This window comes from Benincasa hispida, chromosome 9 (genome assembly GCF_009727055.1).
Source record: "Benincasa hispida cultivar B227 chromosome 9, ASM972705v1, whole genome shotgun sequence".
Taxonomy (NCBI): Eukaryota; Viridiplantae; Streptophyta; class Magnoliopsida; order Cucurbitales; family Cucurbitaceae; genus Benincasa; species Benincasa hispida.
In genome coordinates, this window is record NC_052357.1 from 65517498 (window position 1) to 65532953 (window position 15456).

The 15456-nt window shown below is 32.9% G+C and overlaps 1 protein-coding gene and 1 long non-coding RNA gene across 3 annotated transcripts; both read right to left on the reverse strand.

Annotated features, from left to right (window-relative positions):
- Window positions 1-2939: 2939 nt before the first annotated feature.
- On the reverse strand, window positions 2940-13956 carry LOC120086366 (protein ANTI-SILENCING 1). Of its 2 annotated transcripts, none has more exons than XM_039042984.1 (12): window positions 13738-13956; window positions 12760-13140; window positions 10310-10478; window positions 9473-10206; window positions 8865-8891; window positions 7813-7905; window positions 7132-7210; window positions 6945-7035; window positions 4202-4307; window positions 3961-4077; window positions 3637-3868; window positions 2940-3480 (listed from the first exon to the last, which is right to left on the reverse strand). In XM_039042984.1, exons 2-11 carry the CDS (start codon window positions 13102-13104, stop codon window positions 3818-3820), a joined length of 1812 nt encoding a protein of 603 aa, XP_038898912.1. In that variant the 5' UTR covers window positions 13105-13140; window positions 13738-13956; the 3' UTR covers window positions 2940-3480; window positions 3637-3817. The 2 variants fall into 2 exon arrangements, with proteins under 2 accessions (XP_038898912.1, XP_038898911.1); XM_039042983.1 differs by having other exon boundaries at window positions 12760-13146.
- A 962-nt stretch (window positions 13957-14918) lies between these two features.
- LOC120086542 lies at window positions 14919-15253 on the reverse strand. Its single transcript, XR_005484245.1, has 2 exons — window positions 15196-15253; window positions 14919-15098 (listed from the first exon to the last, which is right to left on the reverse strand). It is a non-coding gene; the product is annotated as an uncharacterized LOC120086542 (long non-coding RNA).
- Window positions 15254-15456: the final 203 nt, after the last annotated feature.

Below are 15456 nucleotides of genomic sequence, written 5' to 3' on the forward strand. Positions count from 1 at the left end.
GTACGATATACCGTTTGCTCCTCCACCAGTTCCTAAAGTAGAAGAAGATGAGTTTGATGAGGTTGCCCACAATGTGGAAGAATTGCTTCCTATGACGCAGACGCAAAGCCAAACTGGTTATGTTAGTCTGATGATGATGCCAGCATTTGGTTTAGGATATTATGATTCAGTCTTCATACTTGCATGAACATGGGCGCGGCCGAGAGCATAATGAATATTTATACTATGAAGCACTTATAGAGGTACCAGAGCAACATCAAGTTGAGAGTCGATGACGACAACTAGCTCGAAATCGACGACGTTCGCTTTGTGGGACAAAATGATTTTTTTTTTTTATTATTCTTAAATGAATGAGATACATTAAGTTGTTGTATTAATATGAACATTTTTATTTATATTTTATTATTTTCAAATTATGGAAAAAAATGAATGGAAATTTATTCTTTTCTACATCTCTTAGAGTTAAGGGTTAAGGATGTTAATTTTATTTATTGTTAAGAAATACAAGAACATTCTTTTTGTTGTTATTAAAAAATATAATAATACCGAGTACCTTAAACAAGGTAAAAGAAAAACATGTTGGAAGGATGATTTTAAAAAAATGGTAGTCTTAAAAAGCCTTTGTCAGAGTATTGAAGTAGTCCAAAATTTAAAAAAAGAATGTACAAGTCAAATGAAAAAACTACCATGTTTCTTTAAACCAATAGAGTAGGTGGATTGATATTTAATTTAATTCTTTATTTGATTGAATAGATATTAATTTATTATTACTTTTTCAAGGGGAGAATAAATGGACTTAAATTAGAAATTAATTATCCTTTTCTTATAGAAAAAGATTAAGACCTCGTTGGATTTCGTTTTTCGTTTTTGTTTTTTAAAATTAAGTCTAATTTTTCTTTGTTTTTTATCACGATTTACATATTTACTGAATATAATGGTTGAATTTTTAACTAAATTTTAAAAATAAAAATAAATTCTCAAAAGCTACTTTTTTTAATTTTTAAATTTTGACTTGATTTTTTAAATAATTAATAAAAAGTAAATAATAAATGAAATTTTTTTGAAATGAAAATAGTGTTTATAGACTTAATTTTAAAAAATAAAATAACCAACGAAACCTTTGGAAATTGCACATCTTAAAATTTATTTATAAACCCATGATTAAACATGAGAAATAATATTCTGGTTGAATTTTTATTCAAGAAGGGAAACTGTTTCAAACACAATTTTCTAAGACTACCCATGTCAGCACCAAAAATAAAATATAATACGTCTATAGCACCTACCCTCTTCAAAATATTTAGGCCTAATCAATTGACATTTTATGAAAATTTATTTTTGACAATTTGTTCCTATCAACTCTTAAATCGATAATTTCAATAATGCCATTGTACTCAGCACGCCCACACACACACACAAAAAAAAAAAAAAAAAAAAAAAAAAAAAAAAAAACATTCATGTGACTTTTGAAAATTTAATTAATTAATCACAATACATTTTCATCTCTATTATATTAAAGGAGATAAAGCTTATAATAAATTTTAGATTTTTTTCCCCTTTGATATACATATACTTCTAGTAGGAAATTCCATTATATATTAAAGTTAATGAAACGTATTAAGCTTTAAAATGTTCTTCGAGATCTCAATAAAAACCTTTACATAAAAAATTGATTTTAAGATACAATCAATTTTTCAAACTAGCTAAATTTTCAAAAAGGATTTTTAAAACAAACCATAGAATCTTTCATCAAATGAAATTTTAAAATTTAAAACCATAACTTAAATTTGAGCGAATTGCAAAAACTATAATGATAGTTGCAATTATACACTCAAACTTTCAATCGTAAAAATTGAGATCCTAAACTTTTACAAGTGTTAAAATTGGAGTCTCATGCTTACAATAATCTTCAAAATTGAACCCACAAATAATAAAAATTGAACCCTCAAACTTATACAAATGGTACAATTAATACAATTATGTAAATTTCAAAGATAAATTTGACCAAATTTTAATACTTATATAAATCTGATCGCACAATTCTAAAATTGAAAATTTAAGAATATAATTATAACTACCACCATATTTTAGGGTGGTTTTTACAAATTTTTCTGATTAAAATTTCATTCTTTAAAAAGAAAAGAAAAGATACAGCCAATAAATTAAAGGATGACCAAATCATCAACGGCTCATCATATGCACCCACACCAAGCTTCAAAAGAAAAAAAAAATCAAGTACTAACAACCATAAGCCTCCATTTTCATTATTTGCCATAAAATAAGTATTTAATAATGTGTGGGATCCATAGAATAAAACAATGTAACATGTGTGACAGATGCTGAATGAAAGAAGTTGGTAATAAAAGAAGTATATACCAACGTAAACATACACGTTGACCTACACCAAAGTACCAAGTTGAACTTCCAAAAATAATTTCATCCACCAAAATTTCCAATTAAATTTAAACCGCGATTAGAAATGATTTCCAAAGAACTAACCCCTAGTTTGGAATGCAAGGATTTGAGTTGATTTCAAACCATATGTGATGTTTCAATAGCTTAAAATAGTAAGAGATTTGAAACCAATTAAGATTTCAAATCTTGTCTTTTTTTAAAAAAAAAATATGTTCCAAAACTATCAGATTTAGGTGGATTTTAAATTAAAAAAGTAATTTCTTTTTATTTTACCCCTATTACGTTAACTAAAACCCACAAGATCTTTTTTATACTATAGCTAAAACTTTCCAATATCTTTTTTATACTACGATAACTAAAACCCTCTCAACCTTTCTACTTTATATCATTTTTGTTTCAGTTGTTCTTCCAGCTTCTCTACATTATTTTGCCAGGTTAGTTTGTAGTTCGTTTTTTTTTTTCATATTTGGTTTTTTACTTTGTTAATGGTTGTTTTCTTACTTTCTTTTAATTTCTCATGGGTATCCAAACAAGAAATTTTAATTTAAATGATTTCAGATCAATTAGATTCCAAATGCACATGATAATTTGAAAACATTTCCTGGGCCAAACATAGCATAAATTCTAAGCTAAAGCTTAATTTTTTTACCACTGAAGATAACTCTAAATAAGATGTGATTCCTAACTGCGTTATCTGATGCTTCCTACTCTATAAAACTACAATTACCTGATGCACCAAAACTAATTAGATATAAGTTGTCATCAAAATCAAAACTAAAAAGTGATTTTACCAGAGGCCAAGAAGAACGCCATGGATAAATATTTACCCTCTCAAATACTTGCTGGTTCAGTGTTTAGAATAAATATGTGAATTCCATATAAACTCATCACCCATAATGGGACACCAGTAAGTATTGATATAACCAACCATGTCTCCACATGCACAGCTGTCTTGATTCCAAAGCCTCAAAACTTACCAAGAAATTTCATCTCATTAAGTTCCTCGAAACGTTTCGGCTGATCCTCGAAAAGCTAGGACCTCATCCAACCACTGTCCGCTCGTTTCTGCGAGAAGATCATATTAATTCACTCATTCGATAAACACACATTCTGAAACATTCGATGGGTATAATATAGAAAAACAAAACGATTCTTGGTTTAACGAAAAGAAAACAACAAATTTATCACGCAACAGAAAAGGGGTATATATTTTATGTTTACCAATTTACAATTGCCGATTTATCCACTTTGATGACTTGCCAGAGTAAAGAGAACTAAGTCTATCATCTCTGGTACTTGTAAGAGTAAGGTACTCCCATGATTCAAAATGTGCTAGATCAAAAGGATTTCGGCCCTGTTTGAAAATATTTGCCAAATATAGCATCTGTTAGGCCAATGGAGCTCATCTAGATTTCAGCTTGCTCTGGAGTTTTCTTAACTCCTCCTCTTGTTGCTAGAAGTAAAAAATAACAAATGCTGGTTAAGAAAGATACCAAATTCACGATAACAATTCATCATTTACGTTCAGTAGATTGAAATTTAAACCTTGAACAACTTTTTGCAGACAAGTTCTGATCTTTCTTGTAGTAAACACCATTCCATGGCCATGTCATATTCTACTGTATTTGGCTGAGAACAATGCGAAGTTGATACAGCTTCTTTCTGGGAAATAACCAAAAAGCAACGAATAGATGAAGAAACGGGGCAGTGAATTGACAGGAAGGTTATAATTATAAATAGTGTAATCGGTGTATTTCAGAGAAACTGAGAAAGAGCCACACATTACCATCTCACGTTGCATTTGATGTCTAAGCTTATCAATACTGTGATGCCCAAAAAAAGTTTGTTTCTTTGACAGAAGATGAGGAGATGCAAAGCTACCGACAAGAACGCTGAAAAATACAAGGAAAAGAATTAGTTGGGAAAGCTATATAAAACACCTTTTGAGCTATTTTTACTGCTTGTTTGATGTTAGTCTCAGGTAAGTTTCAGACTATATCTGCATTTATTCACATTGTAGAAATCAAGCAGTTTAAATAAAACAAAAGATTTTAACAAATTATGAATGCATCATCAAATTCGGTAAATTTGTATAGAAACAAAGACAAACAAGGAGTTTCACGAGACGATTGAAGCCCAAGACCCGAGGAGACAGCTAGGATCACAACAACAGCAGCAGCAGAAGAAAAGCCAAAATGCGCTGAGATGCCAACAAGAAGGAAGCCAGAAGACCCAACAATGAAGCATTGAGACAGTCTTGTAGCGTCTCAATGCTACAACAAAGGAAGCACGGACAAGAATTGAATTGTAAAGTCTCAATTATGAATGGAAAAATGCGCTACAAAGGCTAGCACATTGAGATCTCCCCCTAGTGTCAAGAACGACATTTATAAGATTGAAGCTCATGCATGCTGAAAAGGAAGAGGATCTTATCGGGAGAAACTTCTAGATTGAGATGTTTGCTTTTGAGGACAAGGAGACTATTGGAGCAGAGGGGGAAAAAACTTTGAAGTTTGAGATCGTGGATTTTCAGTACAGATGATTAACATGTCCAATTTAGTTTTTCTCCTTTCCCTTGACTCTTTGTATCTCAAGGTATTTTCCATTAGATTTGAATGTTCATTCTTGAATATGAGTAGTTAAACATTTAGTTCTTAGCGGTTGATGTAGCCATTACACATTATGAGTTGAACAGTTGATTGTCTTGACTCATTAATGTATCTGGTGTGAAAACCAAAGGCTTTGATGAATCAAAAGTGTTTATTAGCTTTCAAATGAATGATCTAGCCCCCTATTTATAAGGCAAGGATTACAACTTAGGCTAACTAACTAACTGGCCGGTTATTAATAGGTAACTGGTTAACAATTTGTTTAAAAGACTTAAAAGCCAAGCTAAGTACATATAAGATACATCAGTATCTATGTGTTTAGTGCCACTGATCTCTTGATAACAGATTATTTTATTTTAGAGATATCTTATGGTCGAGAGAAGCAGTCTAGATTATAACTGAAGTAGTTTAAAATTGAAAGATTTAGGATTTCATTAGAAGTGGCTGAAAGAAGTACACATAAGGCCTTTTTTCTATTAAAGAAACTGAATAAGGATATTAGTTGCTTAACTGGTAGGTCCTCATGAGGGACTATTATTTGTACCTTCTTGAATTACAGAATAATTACATGTTTGGTCTTGGTTGTTTGGTTCTTTCCCAAGGACTTTTTCTCATTGATATTTCCTTTAGAATTTACTATTTGGTTGCTTGATTTTAGTATTTTAAACCATCATTGATTGTTTGTCTAAATAAAATTGGTTGCTTGATTTTAGTATTTTAAACCATCATTGATTGTTTGTCTAAATAAAATTGGTTGATTGTATTCTAAGAAGCATGGACAAGGAGCCACATGGCAATACGCCAATTCAAAAACTAGAACACAGACACATGGGGATACACTTTTTTTATTAGTATCTTTTTAAGGATATATATAAATTTAACATAAATTACTAAATGGACTCCACTAAAACAGAACATAAAATGTCAAATTAATATAGGTGTCTTTAGGTTTCTAACTTCAGTATTTTATGTTTATGTTTTTTTAAAAAAAAATCTTTGGTTAAACAAATGGATTTTCCTTTTGTTTTTCGTTTTTTTTAAATCTTCGTTTATCATATAATGATTTGAGCTTTAAATTTGACTCCAACATAAAAGTTTGGACCATTTTCTCTTCAAAAAATTTTCTAGGCGTATACAAAATGTCCCAAACATGTTCCCATGTATCTAAAATTAAAAATATATATAGAAAAATAGGACATGTAAATTTGTGTGTGAGACGTGTCTTGAGTGTGTCCGAACGTGTCAAACACGGACACTCTACCTAAAATGGAGTGTCCGTACTTCATAGATTGTATTCATGGTACTAAAGTGAACTAGCACACCAGTTTTGAGGACAAGACCATTACACTCATCATCGATATCAAAACTTGACCTATACACTTACGATATGCAATTTTCTACAAGATATTCAACAGTATAGACCTTAGAAGTTGACAGGGACTCAATTAGTGTGGGGCGGGGGTTATACCCATTATCTTTAAGCCTCTTTCATCGGCCAAAGCAAAGACGCACAACTGTAAATGTGTTTACCAATATAAAAAGAATGTGATTCTGTATCATTCTATCTGCAGGTTCTAAAATAGATGACCAATAATGGCAAATGTGCCAAACTAAAATGAGCACAGTAAGAGGGGAAGACAAATATCAAGGTAAGAGGGGAAGACAACTATCAAAATAGTTACTGCCACAGTGAATTCAGAAACTGCCAATCACCGATCTAATGACACTGACACATCAAGGCCCAAGGGCTGGCATGTTAAACTAGTCCAGATGAGCAGATGCTTTCGAACAATAACACTCACACTTTAATGAGAAAGATCATAGAGGAGAGGACCAATGGAATAAAAAAGATTATCTGAAAGTAATAGCAGTAAAGACTATACTTCTATTTTTAACACAGTATACTGAACCCAAACTTACCTTCCATTTGAAAGTAATAAGCAACCTTCATCCAATTTTCTAACCACTTTCTCTGCTGCTTCCTTGGTTTTGAATACAACATAAGCTTGACCTACAAAATAATATGGGCAAAATTCTCAAGGAACTCAAACAACAATAACAAAATTTCAAAAGTGCGGCCAATTCATCAAGATTATATGCAACGGACCTATGTGAGGCATAGAAATTGCAGTTCGCTGAATCATCTTAGCTGTACAACTCTCGTTGAAGGCATGCCAGACAATATCCTGAATGTTGCACAGAAAGGGATATCTAACTTAGATGTAAAAACCCCATAGGCCCAGATAAATAATTTTATTTATGGTAATTGAACTGGTTTAGAAAAGAATATACCATGGCAAAAATATAGTTTTGGTCCCTAAAATTTGTGATTAGTGTCTACTTGATCCTTGAAGTTATAAAAGAGACATTTTGATCCCTGAAGTTTGAAAAGTAGTTCTAAATGGTTCCTAAGTTAATGATGGCCATTAGTTGACCATTAGCATTGGATTGGGGGTCTCGTGGGAGAAAAGAAAATAAAAACCAATAGCAATAGAGAGAAATTTGAGAATGGATGCTATACCACAAGATTTGATGAGTAGGAAAAGGGGCAGTGGGGTTGTTTCTGTCATCGAACTTAGTATAAATTGCCATCTAATTAATTTCGCAACCCAACAATGCACGCAACTTATTTAATCAACTAACAGTCAACTTAAGTTAATGGACCATATTAGAACCATTTTTCAAACTTTGGAGAATCTGTCTGTTCTGAAATCTCATGAACCAAAAGTGTATTTTGTTCAAAGTAGCACACCACATCAATTAATCAAAGTAAAGAATTGGTTTTTACCTCCACTTCACCTGAAGTGTAAGCAGGATCCAAATTCTGAATCAGAACAAGCGTTCCTTGTTCATGTGCATCTTTTATTCTTTCTTCCCACGGCTGGCATAGAGATGATTAGTTTAATTAGTTTAGAATAATAATATCAAACCATAAAAAGAGCAAGATAAGCACATCTCAAGAAGTGGCCACGTAAATGGGATCTATTTAGTTTTTAGGCACAAAAACAAGAAATTATTCAGCAATCAATAGGGTGAAAAGAAATTAAAAAATGAGAAGAAAGCCTCAACCAACCTAATGGAAGATTACAAAAAGATAATTTAATTTGGCACAAAAATTTGACTGGTTGTAATCACAAAAAAGAGGTTGTAGTTAGCATTGCCACCAAATAAACTATAAAAAATTACCCACGATGACTTCTTTCTGGATATTAAGGAGGTCCAACTTTTTTCTCTTTCAACACCTACAGGTTAAAGGGGCCTTGTTTCTTCTTCGGTTCTTCCCTTTGTGAATATTTCAGCTGTAACCATGTTAGTTAGAAAACCTTTCATGTTCTCAAGATTTTTCCACCCAGAACACATGGTCATTACTTTCCAACTCTCTGGAGAATGTAGGATAAGTGGAATATTGATGAGAGTGGCAGAGCAACTACCTAACCAAACAACGGCCGACCACTGAACTGAAAAGGAAAATGTGATATCCTTGAGATCTTAGCCCTTATTGCTCATCTCGGATCTACTTTGTACGGAATCATTCAATTAGTAATTATTGCTGATCTCATCTTGGTTCTACTACTTAGCTGAAAGAATCTTACTAAATTCGTATGAATCTTTTTTGTGCTCATTAAAAAGAAAAGGGAGTAGAAGCCTGGAATGGCGGCTATTTAAACTCCAAAATTGGAAATAATTAAACAACTAAATGAATGTCTAGAAACAGCAAAAGACAAATAAATCTCTTGGAATGACTTGCAGTCAAACAAAGATAGTAGAATAAGAGGATCTGACATTAAAAATATGAATAATTAAAATGATATGCGACCAAAGAGTGTAAGATTGACTTACAAGTCCCTTGAACCATCTGCTTCTATCCTGTTCAATTGTTGAAAATTATAACAATCAGAACCTTAAAAATCATCTCAATAGAATTTTTGTACCAAAATAAACAAGAAGACACATCGGGCCATTGTAAAAGGATCCATATTCCACTACAGTTTCCATTCTAAATAAACATGGAACTTTTGAGAATATGGAATCCTATCAAGTAAAACTTAAAATGGGTTGGACCCGGTGGACATGAGCATTAGTTCCAGTAATAACCACAATTAACATGAGCCAAATCCAGTGCTTCATAGCCTAAACAAAATGCTACCAATGGAAGCAATAAGAAACTGAATGAGGTAGATACCGAGTGTTCAATCATATTCCATATCTGCTAATTGTATATGTCAAAAGACCAAATGGATTATACTATATTAATTATTATGTTTCCCAAATTTTTTTTTTTTATTTTAATGAGAAACTAAGATTCATTGAGAGAAATGAAAGAATACAAAAGAGCATACGGGAAAAAAAAACCCAACAAAAGGAGTCCAATCACAAGCTAAGGAAAAAAAGGGCTAGGACTTGGCTAAAGTAAGAAATGAAATAACAATACTAGAAATACAACTTACAGCATCTGGCCTTCTAGTAACTTCCACAACTTCACCGTCTATTTGGGAAGAGGCCTTTAGGTTCTTGCCATTAGAAATCTTTGTTGGCTTCTCATCTAGCTTGGGCTTTTTAATAAGGCTATCTTTGGTTTCATGAGAATCTTTTACATTTTTGCCTCTGGAAGCATCTTCAGAAACAAGAACCTTAGGTGAGGAAGCCAGGGTGTCACCATTGTTGCGATTGAGACCAAGCTTTTGAATGTCACTCTTGGTCTTTCCATGAGATAATTGAACAGAACCATCTAGTTTTGCCTTTTTCACCGGCCTATGTTCATCTTCAGCAGATCCCCTTGGACTTTTAACTCTACCTTCAACATCCTTAGCTAGTGCTTTAACATCTTTACTGGGCTTCTCTTTAGTATCAATTTTAAGCTTTGGAGGGGCCTTATCATCCACGATGTTTTCTTGTTTAGTACAAGTTTTAGCCATTCCATTTCCTCCCTCGATCGCATGTGCACCAGACTTCTCTTCATTGAAGGATTTCTCTATAGGCCCCTTCAAATCAACATTTTCCTTTGTGGACTTCTCAGGAGAGTTGTCATTAGTCGTCAAAGTTAATTCTCCATTAGAAGTGTCCCGAGCAGAAGGATCTTCTAATTCAGTATTTACAATTACAGTGCCACTTGCATCTTTCCCATCCTTATCGGTCCTCTTCACATCTTTTGATGAATCTAGTTTATTAAGTAAAAGTTTAACTGCAATTGAAAAAGAAACAAACGATTTTGTGATCAGAATATAACAACAAACCAACCAAAGGTCAAACTATTGAAAAAAGTTTTTGAAAAACTGAACTCAAACCTTCTACTCCAGCAATTTTATCACATATCTCATTGCAGAGCTCTAATTTTCCAACATCAAATGTACGACAAAATACAAAATCAGCCTTTTTGAGTGCTTCATCTGAAGGTTGTGGATTTCTGCTGTCATTTGAAATGCAGAGAACGTTGCACTTTCCAGCAATTACTTCCTGGTTTGAGACACAAAATATATGGAAATGCACTATTGCGGAAAAATAATAATAATAATTAAAAAACAGTCTCACTCACTCACATACACACACAATCCATTCCTTCAATCGAGTTTTTTCTTTCTTTTTTAACAAACTCATTGATATAAAGCCAGCACTTTCAAAATGCAAAACACACCCCAGTGCAACAAGAATCTTAATTACCATAAGGCTATTGTGGAGTGAGCATACTTTGCTAACAAAATCATTTGCAATAACAATTTTTTTTATTTTTTATTTAACAATAAATAAATATCATTACTAAGAATTTTGTGTATATAATAAACTAATATCATTTGCCTTTTACTGATTTTATTGCTTACGGTTAAACTAGCTTGATCACCTAGGTTAGCATACTTTGTTCAACCTTTAGTATTCATTTACTCTTATTGCATTTATTGTTTATTGTTAAACTAGCTTGATCATCAAGGTTAGCATGAAGACTACATAAAAATATCACTAAAACAATTCAATTTTCAAAAAGAGAAAATTAGAAAAAGAAGACAGATGAGTTTTCTAAAGAAATAGTAAAAAGTAATGGTTAAACAGAATATTAAATAAGATTTATGAAACTAAATAAAGATGAAATTGAATTTAGCTGAAGTAAGTAGGGCTGCTTATAACACCTTGTGTCACCCTTGCCATAGGCTGACACCTGGACGTATCTCAAAATCACTAGATAAAATGAAAGAAAAACAGAGGCAACATAGGAGGAGGGAAAAAATAACAAAGGAAAGTCTGGAACTGCAAGAGCAGAAAGAAAGAAAAAGCTCACAAACTACACAATTACAATGAAAGGCTTCATTTTATTTATTTTTTTAAATAAAGAGATAGAATGATCATAAAATTCCTTCTGACAGCTCTCCACATCTCTAAAAACCCACCTATTCAGTGTTTTAAAAAGCCCTCTTGGGCGTGTGCCTAGGTGCACCAAGGCTCAAAGCAAAGATTTGGTGCCTCGCCTTCAAAAGGTGGGGCTTGCAAAATAAGGCACGCCTCAGACGTGCGCCTTTTGTGAAGCCCCAAGGCCAAAAGCCCTAGGGCTTGGGGCTTTTTCATTAGGGTTTCCTTTTTTATTAAGTAAAAAAAATCAAATGTACTGAGCCTAAAGGCAAAATTTCTAGTGTTTAGGGGTCTTTTTTCCATATTTACATTTCAAGTATGCTTTCTCTTCTCAATGTAGTATTTTTATATATAGTGCGCCTCATTTAAAGAGAGAGAGAGAGGGAGAAGGGGGAAAAAATTTTAAAAAATAATAAATAAAACACCACGTCTCCTATTTCTCTCCAGCCCAAAATTTCATAGAAACATAAAGAAAGCAACATGCCAAAGCATCATCCTCTATTTGAAAATCTCACACAATGTGCTCATGACTTTCTGAGGCCTCCCACACGCTAAATCATTTAGACCCCAAAAGGATAAAAGATGGTGCTATGGTTAGTGGTGTTAATTCACAAATAAAAATTTGCCAAGCAAATAATTAAATCTTCTATGAAATGTATATCTTCTAGAGAAAGGAGAACAAAGAGAAAGTGTGGTGGGACTCGCATAAGAAACCAGCTACACAAAAACTCCTCATAAGGGCTAGGGAATCATAAATGAAAACTCCTAGCCCCATTGAATTAAAAATGGCCAAAAAAGAGCTAAAGAAACATTCAAGTGGTTTAACGCAAAATTAAACAATAAGGAATCCTCATAATGAATAAAGACAACAGCCACAGAGAAAACATAGATGGGGAGAAAATGATAAGAGACCAGGAAAAAGATGACTGCAAGTGTTATCATACAAGGAGAACATTGAGAAGTTCGGCTTAATATTATCCTTGAATGAGTACCCTTTTGTCATCATAATTCATATGAGGAGAATCTAGGCCATGAGCATCGAAAGGAAAAAGACGATGAAAGGTGATTCATACAAGGAGAATATATAGAGAATTCATGCTCAAAGTTACAACTTACAAGAGATGAAGGTTGAGCGAAATCCTGATATACCCATGCACTCATTAACCATCACTTAAATAGACTATAATATAATCCTATTTATAATTGTTTCATAATTTTTACCAATGACTTGCAATTACCAAGTGAATTTTTTTTCTTATACTACTTCTTCTTCTTCTTCTTCTTTTGTTTTTTTTTTTTTTTATGAAAAACCAAGAGTACTATTTCGACATACAAGATCAGTGAATCAGGAGAAAGACTATGTTGCCATGAAATAATAAAGGAACAAGCTAAAAATTACCAGAGAATTAACATTGGCAAGCCCAACACCATCGCCGGATGCCAAAAATAATTCATTATCCCGTGTGTCTTCAGCTCCAAGATAATTAAGAATCTCACAAGATCGAAAAAACCAAAGAATTTTTACTTTCTTTGTCTTATCAGGATTCTGCCATATTTTAACAAGTTTACCAATATAGGGTTCTGGTTCACCTTCCTTATATAGGTAGACAGAGTCGTAGAGAAAATATTCTACACCATCGTAAGTAAAAGATTCATAAAAGGTCACATCCTTCTTCTTCCCACCAATTCCTTTCTTTTTGCCCCATTGAAATTCAACGTTCTCCACTTGCTCTGTTTCTACCATAATACCAAAGCAGGCCTCCTCCAATAAGAAATGCGGCTGCAACTAAAGAAAATAACACATCATTTTATATCTTCACAAATTATAAAAGGAATGCCAATAAAAAGTAATATGATTAACCAGTTTTCCAGATGATTTAAAACATATAGATATGTGACTATAATATGATGCATGCATCCACGAATAGATGCCATATTGATTAGTTGAATATAGCAGATATATCGACATGACTAGGTTGCATAAAAAGAAAAACTGCAACCCAATTAAAATAAAAACCCTAAAAATTATAAATTCGCATAAGAAACATAACAAGCTACTTCAACTTCAATTTTGTTTGAAGCATATCCTGAAATCAATTTCACTTGAACAAACAGAAATCCGAAGTCCGAGCCAAGGAAGAAACGATATTTCAGTACTCGACCATGAATTAAAATAAAAGTAAAAAGTTTCGAATTGAGAAGTTCAGAACTCCTCCATGCCCTAGTGTTTCTTTCAGCACATAAAATACAGAAACCAGCGCGACATTCATCCAACATTCCAATACTAGTCTAGCCCTAACTTCAAGGCCAAACAAGAATGACAGAACCATAATGTAGACAATTTTTTACAAATTTACAGACAGAATCGTTTTGATACCTGAGAGCGACCATGAAAGGTGAAAGAAAATGTCTGGAGATCCCCAAGGCTATAAAGATGGAAGGAGCTCGAACCACAAAGACCGAAATTTGGAGGGAAATTAACAGTTTACGTAAACTCACTCATGAAGTAGAACCCAGCATAAAACCCTAACCTGCGTTCGTGCAGCGCGTGCAGCGCGTGGTGAATTGGCATGTAAAACACTTTCAGTTGGAAGGAACTGAAAATTGGGGCTTTGTGGACTTTCTCCGAACAACTTGGGCCTCCGACCTTTTTTTGCCACCCTCGTCATTCGGCGGTCGCCCAAGTCCAAACTCAATAACTAACATTTTTTTTTATTTGGGTAACCATTTATTTTTTTTTATTTTTAAAAATTAAATCTATTTCATCTGGATCCATAATCAATCGCCTACTTCTTCAATATAATTATTGAATTCTTAACCAAATTTTAAAAACAAAAACTATTTTTTTATTTCTCAAAATTTAGCTTGGTTTTTCAACCATTGATGAAGAGTAGATAACAAAAGAAGAAATATGGATATGGAAGTCGTGTCCTTAGGCTTAATTTTGAAAAACAAAAACAAAAAATAAAATGGTTACTAAATTGGACCATGATTTTTTGTTTTTTATTTTTAAAATTAAACTTATTAACACTACTTTTACCTTTAAATTTATTCCTTTGTTATCTACTTTTTACCAATAGTTTAAAAGACAATCCAAAATTTGAGAACTAAAAAAAGTAGTTCTTAAAAACTTGTTTTTGTTTTTTAGAATTTGGCCAAGAATTCAATCATTGTACTTCCAAAATATGCAAATTGTTATAAAAAAAAAATGGGGATGAAATAGACTTTCTTAACTTTCAAAAACCAAAAACAAAAAATTGAAATGGTTACCAAATAAGGCCTAAGCAACTAAGTAGGATTGGAGATAGGGTCGGTCCGGGGAGGGGAAGGGTCCCCCATCCCCGGCCTCGACCCCGTGGGGGAAAAGGCGAGGATGGGGGCAGGAATTCCTCGTCGGGGTCCCCGCGGTGAACCATTTCCCAGTTCCCTGCGGGGATTCCTCTGTTAATTCCCTGCAGGGATTCTCTTGTTAACATTTTTTTAATCAAGTCAATTAAATTGCACTAATTTAATAGACTAATTCATGAAATAAACATAATTTAGAATCTCACAAGTCAATTAAATAAGTTTACAACTTATATTAAATAAAGTTCGAGTGTTGGAAGTCAATTAAAGTCATGTCTTATACAATTACAAATACAACAACCACAATCATAAATTGCTCTTGACCGATGTCTTCGTTTCAAATTTTCCTCCTTTCTTGACATCGTCCCATCCTTAGTTGTGATCATTATTCCCCTATTTAAAATAAAATTAACAAATAATTCACAAAAAAGTAACTAGACAACAAATTTTAAAATTGGTCATAAAAAAATATGTTAATCCTTGAGCATACCTCATGAAGGAAATTAGATACGAGGATTTCCATGAACACCGGAATGATCATTCCAAATTACAGTCGTATATGAACCTAACAATTACAATCACAAACGGAAACATATGATTATACATAAAATACATAAATTATAGCATGTTATACAACAGATCAAGGACAAGAGCAACACACTTTTGAAGACTCATCTTCAAGCTCTTTGATCACGAACGCTCAATCACAACAACACACGAACGCTCAATCACAACAACACACGAACGCTCA

What these genes read in the sequence shown, in the direction of transcription:
- LOC120086366 (XM_039042984.1), bottom strand. Translation starts at nt 13,104, where the DNA reads ATGGTAGAAACAGAGCAAGTGGAGAACGTTGAATTTCAATGGGGCAAA. An exon ending in TTATTACTTTCAAATGGAAG is followed by an intron (nt 4,308 to 6,944) that starts GTAAGTTTGGGT and finishes TGTATTTTTCAG; the next exon opens with CGTTCTTGTCGGTAGCTTTG. An exon ending in TCTGCAAAAAGTTGTTCAAG is followed by an intron (nt 3,869 to 3,960) that starts GTTTAAATTTCA and finishes TTTTACTTCTAG; the next exon opens with CAACAAGAGGAGGAGTTAAG.